Source organism: Erinaceus europaeus, chromosome 9, assembly GCF_950295315.1.
Source record: "Erinaceus europaeus chromosome 9, mEriEur2.1, whole genome shotgun sequence".
Taxonomy (NCBI): domain Eukaryota; kingdom Metazoa; phylum Chordata; class Mammalia; order Eulipotyphla; family Erinaceidae; genus Erinaceus; species Erinaceus europaeus.
Window position 1 is genome coordinate 94,466,355 of NC_080170.1, and position 12,266 is coordinate 94,478,620.

The 12,266-nt window shown below is 39.2% G+C and overlaps 1 protein-coding gene across 1 annotated transcript in view; it reads left to right on the top strand.

The window, feature by feature from the left end:
- Window positions 1–4,775: 4,775 nt before the first annotated feature.
- Window positions 4,776–12,266, top strand: part of IFT57 (intraflagellar transport 57) — a 64,379-nt gene continuing 56,888 nt past the window's right edge. Inside the window, exons 1-4 of the mRNA XM_060197116.1 lie at window positions 4,776–5,124; window positions 7,874–8,036; window positions 9,060–9,178; window positions 12,192–12,264. Coding sequence (XP_060053099.1) covers window positions 4,913–5,124; window positions 7,874–8,036; window positions 9,060–9,178; window positions 12,192–12,264 — 567 coding nt within the window. The 5' untranslated portion in view covers window positions 4,776–4,912. The remainder of the gene's footprint in view (window positions 5,125–7,873; window positions 8,037–9,059; window positions 9,179–12,191; window positions 12,265–12,266) is intronic.

The following is a 12,266-nucleotide window of genomic DNA, read 5'->3' on the forward strand; positions in this document are numbered from 1 at the left end:
CTTCTTCTTCTTCTTCTTCTTCTTCTTCTTCTTCTTCTTCTTCTTCTTCTTCTCCTTCTTCTTCTTCTTCTTCTTTTTTATTTAAGAAAGGAGACATTAACAAAACCACAGGCTAGGAGGGGTACAACTCCACACAATTCCTGCCACCCGATCTCCATATCCCATCCTCTCCCCTGATAGCTTTCCCATTCTCTATCCCTCTGGGAATACAGACCCAGGGTCATGGAGGGTGCAGAAGGTAGAAGGTCTGGCTTCTATAATTGCTTCCCCACTGATCATGACCATTGACAGGTTGATCCATACTCCCAGTCTGCCTCTCAGGTTTATTCTTTAAGGAGTAGATTAAGATGATTCTATTCAGTCTAGGAAGCCATTTTTTCCTGCCTTGACCATAGTAACATGTGCACTTTTCCAGGTGTACCACCACCTAGTCCCTCTTCATGCATCTCAATACAGACCACACCAGGTTTTCTGAAGTCCTATTTCATGGAGGAGCCAGTATCAAACCTCTGTTGCCCTGGCCATTAGATAAAAGGAAAGGGGGAGATGCTGGGAAATTGTGCCAATGCAGTCACATCTGCCATGTTGTCCCCTCAGGCTACTGCTAGTTCCCTGGAGAGTTGGGACATTCTCGGAGTGCCTGTTCAGCCATGTTGTGCCCTCAGGACATTGTCTATATCCCCGAGATATCTGGAGTGCTCTGGTTACTCCTCCCCCCTCCCATTCTCACGAGAGTTATCATCCTATCCTGGAGTGCTATGGTTACTCCTCCCCCTTCCCATTCTCGCGAAAGCTACTCCTATAAAAACCCTTCGTTTTCCGCACCTCACTCTCTCTTGCCAGCGCTCCACTCTGGTGTTCAGACGCAGGAAAGGTTACTGCATGAGGCGGCCATTTTCTCTACCTCCACGTGGCCCAACCTGCTTCTCTAACACCCAACTCTGAGGTGCCAGTGCGAATAAAGATTTGTGTTTCCTCTTCGCTCCGGACCCTCTCTCTCTCTTCTCTGCAGCCCGCGCACTACAACATCTGGCTCTACAACAAGCCTCATTTTACTTTTTGTAGTTTTTTTCTTGTTTAACACCTGAAACATTTTTGAGAATTATTTAAAAAGCCACCAGGTAGATACCACTGTGTATCTGAAATACTTCTTTAATGCTGAATAGCAAAGCATCTCAATTCTCTAAAAGCTGTAGATATATGCTCTCCACCTACTTAAGTGTTAGTTGGGGTGGGGGACTTTGGGGCTAGAAAACTGGTTTTCAGGCAAAACAATACAGCAATATGATTGTGATAAAGTCAAATCTAATTTTCTCACCTGTCTTGTTAAAAAAACAGCTGGTTAATGACTGGTAGTAAACCATATTAACTGAAAAACAATTCTCAGTAATCATTTCCTGAGTGACTTTTCTTCATGGACCAGTTATTTTACGTTTTCCTTTAAGGGTATTTACCATCCTAATTTTTTACTTTGATAACCTCTACTAGTATCAGAAGCAAGTTAGCTCTAGCCTACAGTAAAGTAAATGTTCTAATCACTTTCTAACAAAAATGATGTTACATAAAAATTTCAAACTTATCCTAGCATGAAATGTGACTTATTTTCTATTGTAGTTGATATTAAAATAAAGTAAGATGGGCAGAGATCTTTATTGACACCTACAATTGTAAGAAACTTGCGCTGTTTCTTGTCCCTCTGATGTGTCTTGCTACTCTGCAAATAAAATGGAAGGCCATTCTGCTGCTCTGGGAGAAAACATTTGAGCCACATTAACTTTAGTCTTTTTAGGGACCTACAGGTATATACCCAGACAGATGTGACGAAGCATCAAACATTTTAGGGTTTTTGTTTGTTTTCTTCCTTGCTTGTTTGTTTTCTCTTGAGGCAGCCCAGTACAATTCAAGTCAAAAAGTAGATATAGGAGGAACACTCTATTATCTTTTTATCCTACAGAGCGGGACTAGTTCACATCACCTTTTTTTTTTTCTAAACATTTTTTTTAACATTTTTTTTTTCTTTTCTTTTTTTAAGGGAGTGGTCAGCTTTACCTTCTTTCCTTTTATTCTCTGCTCTTCAGTTTTCTAAAAAGCTGAGCTGTAACCAACCTAGTTGTTGCTGAATATTCTTAAAGGATTTTGATTTGTTGACAGAAAGGATCAAGCCATGGATGCTCTGAGAAACTGAGGACAACTTGATGGAAACTGCAAGGAGTGGCTTGGAAATTGCTTCCCTAGATAAAGGATTGTGCAGAAAGATGCTAACTGTTCTCCCGTTCTTGCCCTCTCAGGATGGAGACTGGGTCTCTTTCATTTCCTCCTCAATGCTACTCTTGGATTTTTCTAAAATGCCTCTATGCTCACAGCTCTTCCTGGGCATCAGACTTTCCATTTCTGTCAGTATCTTTCAACTTTTAAAGACCCTTTATTTCTCCTCACTGAAAGTTAGTCTAAAGTTCTCACAACACCTAGTAGACTGAAACAAATTAGAAACACTCCTTCCCCTGAACATAAATTAGCTTTTCTGTTTGAACTCAGTCATCTTAGTTGAAACGTTTCTCCACAGGTCAAGGAAGGAAAAATCACACTGCCTTCTGGTACCAATTTCTGAGATCAGAAATCCCTTCAACATGGCACTTACAAAAATATTTAATCTGTTGCCATAATTTTTTCTTTTAATAAAGGAAATCACACATCTACCATTTAATTCTCTTCATGTAGCTGTTAGGAAAACTGCTTGATACACAAGCCTTTGAGAACTGTAAGGCTGCATTTTCTAGATTAATAGTTAGAGTGGCAACACTTATCTTTAGAGCTAAAAGGCAGAAAAATTCCTTTAAAGACTTTCTGCTGACTTGTTGCTTTTGCTAAGAGAACCCCAAAGTTGGTTTCTACTTGTAATGAGCTTGAAACAGGAGTAAGGAACAGCAAGTGAATTTAGAGTTCTTTATTCTGAGAAAAAAATTCTTTTCGATTCCTTTTTGCTCACCCAATTTTTCTTCAACCCTCCCTGACTCCCAATTTCAGATTCTCCAGCTGCAGCACCTACTGCCTTTCCCAGTGTTGGATGAGAGAAATAATGGAGTAAGCAGGTCTATCAGTGAGTGAGTAAGAAATGAGGAATCTTGCTTTGTAAAGTTCCTGAAGAAAATATAAACTTTACTTCTGAATAATTCCAATTCAGAAAAAAAAAGAAATAAAAGATGGCCCAGCATAACTTTCATTACTTTACAGCCCTCCACTTTTAAAAATATTTTCTACACCTAGTAGATGACTCAGAAACCAGCCCACCATGCCCAGAGAAAAGCTCAAGAAGTACCCTATGAACTATCAATGGTGGGGACTGCCCTATTCTCCAAACGGAGGCTGAGTTATCCTACTTTGTTACTCAAGGAAAACTGGTTCTGAAGTGAGTGCAGCCTAGAATGTTCCCTGCTAAGACTTTGGACTGTGAGCTCAGTCTGATAGGGACACGGAAGATTACCAGTACTAATTATGAATATATATGGGCCCCAGGTTAAATTAATGTGGTAAACAGTTAATTGAATTTATATATTACTTCAAGTTTATGAGCAACTCTCTGCCCTAATCCTGCTTCTTAGTTCTACTCTCAACTCTAACATCATCTTTCCAAACAATATTTCTAGTTCACCCCCAAGTTAGCTTTCAAGCTCAAGCAAAGATTTCTAAGACACAGGCTCCTAGAAACATACCTAAAATAGACTTTCTAGTTTCCTTCCATTCTTAAGGTCCCTAATTTCATCTACTCTATTTCTACTTTAGTAGTTCTTGTTATTAAACATTTTGTCTTGCATTCTATCTTACTGCCTTTCAGTCACCAAGTTCCAGATAGTACTATGATTCCACTCTGACTTCTCTGGGCAGTTAACCTCACCTATGTTTCCTTGAAACTCACCTCTCCAGAGCTCTACCTCACTAGGGAAAGAAACAGGCTGGGGATATGGATGGATGTGCCAATGTCCATGTCCAACAGAGAAGCAATTACAGGAGCCAGAAATCCCACCTTCTTCAACCCCATAAAGAATTTTGGTCTATACTCCTAGAGGGGTAAATGTCAGGAGAAGAAAACCAGAGGGCTCTGTACCTACATTTCACCAGGACCCAAAGCATTTGTCAGCAGGAATCTTGTTTTTAGACCACCACCGAAAGGGAAGCAAATCTGGCAAATGCCAGAGGAAGATAGGCACTGTTTCTCTTATCTGAGAGAGAAGCAGAAAAAAAAAAGAAAGGACAGCCAAAAGTAGTAATAGGTGTAGGGGAAACTTAATAAATGGGCAAAAAACAATAACAAACAACCCGATATAGATAAAAGTAAGATACATAGATATATAGGCAGAGGTAGATAGAGGTAGGTAGATATATAGATGATAGATAATAGAATCAGCCTATAACTGTGACTTTGGGAGAACTACTGCAGTTTCCAATGGAGGGGATAGAACTCTGGTGGTGGGAACGGTGAAATCAATATTAAATCATTAATTAAAAAAAAGAAAACAGAAAACAAGAAATAGGAAACAAACACCTCCAGAGTCCAACCCCGCCCCCTACTCTCTCCAGCCTTTTTAAAAAGCTGCAGTGGAGGCAGAACAGCAGCTGATAGGCCCGGCATCCCACGCCCCCCAAAGGGGCGGGGCTGCCTCCCAGCCATTTCCTCCCCAGAAGCAGGGAAGAGGCGGGGTCTCATGTGACGTCATCCGGGAAGTCCGCTCCTGTTGGCGTAGTTTAGAAGAGTCGTGGGCGGGAAGGAGGCGGAGTCCAGTTTCCGTGGTGACGGGTTGCCTGGCGGTCGCCTGGTAACCATTCGGCGGGCTCTGGGCTGCTGCAGTGCCAGAGGCTGAGATCGCCCCGACCAGTGGGCCGGTGCCCACGACGGGCTCTTCCGGTCTGTCTGGCTATGGCAGCCGCCGCGGCTGTGGTCACCCCATCGGGTTTAGAAGATGGGATGTCGCGGTCCCGCGGTGATGGGACGGGGGAAATGGTCGTGGAGCGGGGACCCGGCGCGGCCTACCACATGTTCGTGGTGATGGAGGACCTGGTGGAGAAGCTGAAGCTGCTCCGCTATGAGGAGGAACTCCTCCGGAAGAGCAACCTGAAGCCCCCGTCCAGGTGGGTGCTCTCGACCCGGACCGCCGAGGTGCCGGCTGGGCCCTTGGACAGATGCCTTTCTCGGGCCACTGCGGGTCGCCCAGCTCGGCCGCGGGGGTCCCTGCCTCGTAGCTTCCCGGGCAGGAAAGGGCACGTCCCCCAAACTCAGTTGTCGGGGGGACTCCGGACCTCAGAGTTTAGAGAGGAAACAAGTTCTGGAAACGCTCAAAAGCCCCAGGACAGTTTGCCTAGTTTTTTTTTTTTTTTAAAGCACTCCTGCATCGCCACAAAAACACTCCCATCCACCCCCAGTAATTGTGAAAATACCTATTGTAGAATAAACAAAGAAACAAAAGAACAACAACAAAAAAACCACAAGCAAATGTATAGAAAAATGCTAAAACTGCCCCGTGATCTGGTCCCCAGTGTTGAAGTATCTCTGACTAGTTTCTGTTTACCTCTGAGAGGAAACTCGCCCCTGCTATCGCTGATCCTGGTTGCCCAGGAGCTTGTTTGAGCACTTGATGTGCAGTTGGTACATTTGTTGACTGTTTGCTATGGTGCAGAGAACTTCTGCCTTTGCAGCAACAGTACTGTCAGAAACAGACTTGGAAAAGGCACACGATATAGCGATTACTAGACATGGATTTTTATCACAGAACCTATAATTCTGCCTTTTTTTTTTTGGTGGGGATATGTCCCTGCACTAAAAGCAAAGCTGCTGGTTCTGAGGGTAAAGGAAACTGGATTTTCTCCTCCAATCAATGTAGTTTACTGGTAGTAGGATGAATGTTGTATAGCTTTCCCTTCCCAGTAATGCATTTATTTCACTGTGTAACAGACAGTTTACGTTAAGAATCAGTGGTACTTTCCCTAAATGGCAGTACGTAGACTCAAGTATTCCACATCCCTTGCTTTCTTCCAGGAACTTGAGTTGTGTTAGTACTTAGGTTGTATGTAAATTATTCGTAGTTCTAAATCAGAGTTAGAGAAAGAAGTTTTTGTTTGATTCATGATAGAAACTCTAGGGTTAGGAGTTCAATGAGATTTTCAGGATAATGTGATATGTTCTGAGCGCACTTTCAAACTAAGAAAAAATAACCTTAAGGTTCTATTACAACTTTTGTGCACTTCCAGGTTCAACAGGACCCAGCCAGCCACAGAGCTGCATGTTTACCTAGTCCTGTGTTTCTCATTATGGTCATCAGCATTAGCATCACCTGAAATGCATTTCCACAAACCCTTCCTTCCCTGGGTCTTCTGAATTAAAAACATTCTAGAGTGGGCTTGGAAGTTTTAACTTTAGCCTGGTTTTCCATGTGATTGTGGTACATGCTAAAGTTTGAGAATTACTATCCTTGGTCTAAATGTATCAGTATCCATTCCTCCATACTGGAGTTAATAAGCCATAAAGAAGAGATGAATTGATAGCATTGGGTTTTTTTCCCCCCTTTTTTCCTTCCTCCTTCCCTTCCTTCATTTCTTCCTTTTTTTTTTTTTAACTTATTTATTATGAGAGAGGGAGAATGAGAGGGAGATAGAAGACTAAAGCACTGTTTAGCAGGGTTTAAGGTGGTGTCAGGGATTGAACCTGGGACCTTTGGGACCTTAGGCATGCAAGTAGTGTTATAGCAGGTTGATCTGGCTCCTGAGCCAGCAGATTTTTTTTTTTGAAAGAACTGAATATATGTGTGTGTGTGTGTGTGTAAAGGTTTTATGACTTTCTTTCCATCTTTCTATTATATTTCAAAATACTTGTACTGAAACTGAATGAAGTTTGTGAAACATGAAAGAGAAGATTCTTAAGGAAAATAGAATATATTATAAACACAGATGCTACACATAAGAAAACACCTTTGATCATATGACTTAAATATTATTGTTACCATGTTCAGATATAAATCCTGTTAACCCTTCTCCCTCCCAAAAGGACTGTTTTAGGTAGACTAGGGAATTTGACAACGTCAATAGATGTTTCCTAGGTAGGTATTACTAAGTGGTTCTGAATCCTGGCTGAGCCTCAGAATTATCAAGGAGTCTCTTGAAGTGCAGCAATACTGGGCTTTCTTTTCCCAGTCAATTCATGAAAGAAGAAGCAACATTTGTTTCCAGTATCAACAGTTTCAAACACTTCTCAGGTGATTCAGATAGGCAGCCTAAGTGAAAACAAATATAATATTCAAATTCACTAATGGAACCTCTGAAATTGGTGCTGGAGAGACAGCATAATGGTTATGCAAAAAACTTTAATGCCTGAGGCTTCTAGGTCTCAAATTCAGTGCTCAGCACTACTTAAATCAGAGCTGAGCAGTGAGTGCTCTGATCTTCCTGTGTCTCTGTCATTAAAATAACCAAATACAATTTCAAAGGAACCTTAGTACAATATATAAAATATATCAGAAACATAAAGTGCACAGTGAATAATTGTTAAATTACTTGTTAAAACTGGAATTCTCTTAATTCCAAATTTTGGCAAAAAAAAAGTTTATGCACCTTTTTTAACGTGCCCTGAATTTTCTGGCTTTATGGTCTTTGACTTATTTTGTATGTATATAATGAGTACTAATAGTCCTAATCCTAATCTTGCTGATTAAAAAAAAAAGTAATGTGAGTGTTGTGAATTACTAGAAACTACAGAGTGTAGTTATCAGTGCCTTTGATTTTAGCAGTGAAAAACCAGATGTCCTTTGGCAGTTTTGGACTTAGCACCTTTAGTTACTATGAATTTACTTGTAATTATTTCATGTTTTCCTGTCTTGTTTTGAAACAGACATTATTTTGCACTACCTACCAACCCTGGTGAACAGTTCTACATGTTTTGCACTTTGGCTGCATGGCTGATTAATAAAGCAGGACATCCGTTTGATCAGCCTCAAGAATATGATGACCCAAATGCAACAATATCTAACATATTATCTGAACTCCGATCATTTGTAAGTGTAAATAACTCTTATCTTCCTGCATGCTCTCCAGTTACAAATCTGAATGTTAGTTACTTAATAGCATAAACTAGCCTTTTAGATGAATTCTCTGTGAATAACTGTAGGTTTATAAATACTTTTGTGGAATTATATCTGAACTTATTTTTAGGTAAAACCTTTTCAAAATAGTTGGTAAAGTATTACTACATTTCTAAAAATGTTCAGCGTAGTCTTTTTATATCTCAAAGTAATAATATTATTTCATAGTCTTTCTTTGTCTTAGGCAACTGTATTGATGCCTATTTTTCCTACAAAACGATTTGAAAATAAAAAGCTAAGAACTTGAGACACTTTGTATGTGAAAGGGAACTTATATTTAATAGTCCATGATAGCAGTTGAACTTTTCATTTTTGACTTTTTCTGGGGATAAGCAGTAAGAATTTTGGCACCCATGTTATTAATTTTTGACAAGTGAACCACTCTGTCCTTCACAGTTGTTTAACGATATGATACTCAGCTAGTAATTTTATTTTCCACCCTAACAAGATCAGTGATTTGTTCTGCTGTCATGAGGTTATTGCCTTTTCAATTGATACTTCTGACAATAAAATGTCTTTATTTTTCATGTCTCAATAGATTTTCTAAAAGATTAAAGATGTAAATTTCTAAGAGGTGAGGTTAAAAAAAAAAAGTTGTTGGGGGGGGCGGGGATAGATAGCATAGTGGTTATGCAAAGAGACTCATGCCTTAGGCCGAAATCCCAGGTTCAATCCCCTGACCACAATAAACCAGAGGTGTGCGGTACTCTGGTGTTCCTCTCTGTGTCTTTCTCTCTATGCATCTCTCTCAAAAATAAAATAAATAAAATACTTTAGAAAATAAATAAAATGTTAAAAAAAACTATCTAAAAAAAGTTGTTCTAAATCATAGTTGAACATTGAAATAGTAATACATTTATTTAGCAGGGTTTTGTTTAAAATGTTTTGACATTTCAAATTTAAATAGCAGTATCTTATTTATCTTTTGTATTTCAGGGTAGAACTGCAGATTTCCCTCCTTCAAAATTAAAGTCAGGTTATGGAGAGCATGTGTGCTATGTTCTTGACTGCCTAGCTGAAGAAACATTAAAATATATTGGTTTCACCTGGAAAAGGTAAAATTAACCCACTTGGCAATAGTAATTTAATGTGCATAAGTTTTGTCTTCTAAGTGTTTTGACAGGTATTTTCTCTTAACTCTTCTAAACTGAAAAGGCAGTATAGACAAAATTGAAATATCTTTTCCTTCAAAACCAAGTCTGATATTATTGTTTTCGTTTCCAGTTCAAAAACATAGTCATGAAAGATTTAACCGTGTCTATAATTATGCGGGAGAAGAGTACCTCTGAATACATTGATGTACATTTAGCTATAGAGTTCAGGGAAAGAGTAGAAATTACTATTGTACAGTAAGTAGAATTTTTTTCTTTTGCTTTTATTGACCAAGCCAAAAAAAAAATATACTGAAGAAGCCACTTTGATACTCTCTTAGACATTGCTAATTGGCTGCTTCTGCCTCTGACTTTACAGTGTCTTCTTTACATTATAATTTTATTTATTCCATGGTAGTAAAGCCATTTGTTTACAGGTGTGGCTTCCTAAAATTTATGGCATCTTCAAATGTATTCACTGGCAGTTAGCATAGTGCTTACTACAGCATAGATGCTCACTTAACTATTGGCTACAGGATAAAGGTATAAAATGTTCAGAAACTCAGTTTATTTAGATTAGAATCACTATTTTTTTTTTTCCACCAAATCACTGTTCAGCTCTGGTTTATGGTGGTGCAGGGGGTTGGGGATTGGACCTAGGACTCCAGAGCCTCAAACATGATATTCCCTTTGCATAACCATTGTGCCATCTACCCCTGCTCATTAATTCAATTTTGAAAGTAAGAATAAACCTGGAATTGTTCTTATTTCCTCTATTCAAATCAATTTCTGTTTGATCAACAATATAAAAGTGAGAAACAAACTGTAGGAATATTAAAATTTTCAATTAAATCAAAGATACAAATATGGAAAAAGAAGTCTGTAAAGACTATTAAAATACCAAAGGGGTAAAATACTTGCATGAGAGAGAAAAACCTTGTGTATTTGATGTTAAGGCTATGATCCATACAAGAAAAGGTTGCCAAGCCTATGGAATAAGATTCATAATAGTCCTGAGTAGTAAGATTATAAATAAAAGACTAGGAAAAACATTTTAACAAGGCTATATAAAGCATTGATTTTTTTGTTTGTTTTATAATCAACACTAAATACAATAGTTTTGCTATTGTATTTACTGTGTAACATTTCTCAGTTTTCCACGCAACAGTACCCCCACTAGGTCCTCTGCCATCCTGTTCCAGGACCTGAACTACCCCCGCCAACCTCCCCAGAGTCTTTTACTTTGGTGCAATACACCAACTCCAGTCCAGGTTCTGCTCAGTGTTTTCTCTTCTGATCTTGTTGTTCAGTTTCTGCCTGAGAGTGAGATCATCCCATATTCATCCTTCTGTTTCTGACTTATTTCACTTAACGTGATTTCTTCAAGCTCCATCCAAGATGGGCTGAAAATTGTGAAGTCACCAACAGTAGCTGAGTAGTATTTCATTGTGTATATATACCACAGCTTGCTCAACCACTCATCTGTTGTTGGACACCTGGGTTGCTTCTAGGTTTTGACGATCACAAATTGTGCTGCTAAGAATATAGGTATACGAAGTCTTTTTGCATGAGTATGTTGGGTTCCATAGGAGATATCCCCAGAAGAGGAATTGCAAAATCATAGGATAGGTCCATTTCTAGCCTTCTGAGAGTTCTCCAGACTGCTCTCCACAGGGGTTGGACCAACTTACATCCCCACCAGCAGTGCAGGAAGGTTTCTTTGTTCTCACAACCTCTCTAGCATTTATTGCTGCTACCTTTTCTGTTGTATGACATTCTGACAGGAGTGAAGTGGTATCTCATTATTGTCTTTATTTGCATTTCTATGATAATGACTTTGAGCATTTTTTTCATGTTTGTCAGTCTTTCAGATCTCTTCTGTGGTGAATATTCTGTCCATGTCCTCTCCCCATTTTTGGATGTGATCATTTGTTGTTGTTGAGTTTGGCAAGCTCTTTATATATTTTGGTTATTAAACTCTTGTCTGATGTACTGCATGTAGAGATCTCCCCTTCTGTGAGGGGTCTCTTTGTTTGGATATTGGTTTCTTTTGCTGTGCAGAAGCTTTTTAACTTGATGTAGACCCATTAATTTATTTTTGTTTTAGTTTTCTTTGTAATTGGATTCGTTTCACTGAAGGTCTCTTTAAAATTTAGATGGAAAAGAGTTCTGTCTTTTCCTTTAAGTATCTGATAATTTCTGGTCTAACATCCAAGCGTTTGATCCACTTGGAATTTACTTTTGTATTCGATTCGAGCCCCTGGCAGGGGGGGTCCCTTCACAGGCAGTGAAGCAGGTCTGTAATGTGTCTGTGTCTTTCTCTCACCTTCTCTGTCTCCCCTCCTCTCTCAATTTCTCTCTGTCCTATCCAACAACAACAGCAATGACAACAAGGACAACAAAATGGGGAAAATGGCCTCCAGTAGCAGTGGATTCAGTGCAGGCACTGAACCCCAGTGATAACCCTGGAGGCAAACAGAAAAAAAAAAGAGAGAAAGATGTGTATGTATTTTAATGTGGTCTAACACAGTGAAGAAAGTACAGTGACTCAAAATAATGCAAGTTTGTTCCACCTGTGTACATGTATTTATTTTTAATTGGTGTGTTAATGGTTTACAGTTCACTTGTAGACACATGGCTATACTTACTTATCTCCCTGTGCATCATGCCTCAAGGTTCCCTCCACCCCCTCCCTCACTCTCTCCTTTCCCAGAGTCCTTTACTTTGGGCTAATACATCACACTCAGTCCAGGTTTCACTTTGTAATTTCCCTCCCTGTCCTTATTTATTGGAGAGAAATACTTTTTTTTTTACTTTGTTACTTTTTTTTTTTTTTTAATGTACACAATGATTTACGGAAAGGGGTGAAGAGAAAGAATAAGATCCAACATGGAGAGAAACCTTAGTTGTTGTCTAGTTTGTCCTTCCAAAATGTTTTGCTTAAGTAGTCATGTGGTATTAAATCTTACTATTTTAGGCCAACATATCCAGTAGAAGAACTAGAAGAAGAAACTGTTCCAGAAGATGATGTAGAATTAACATTAAATAAAGT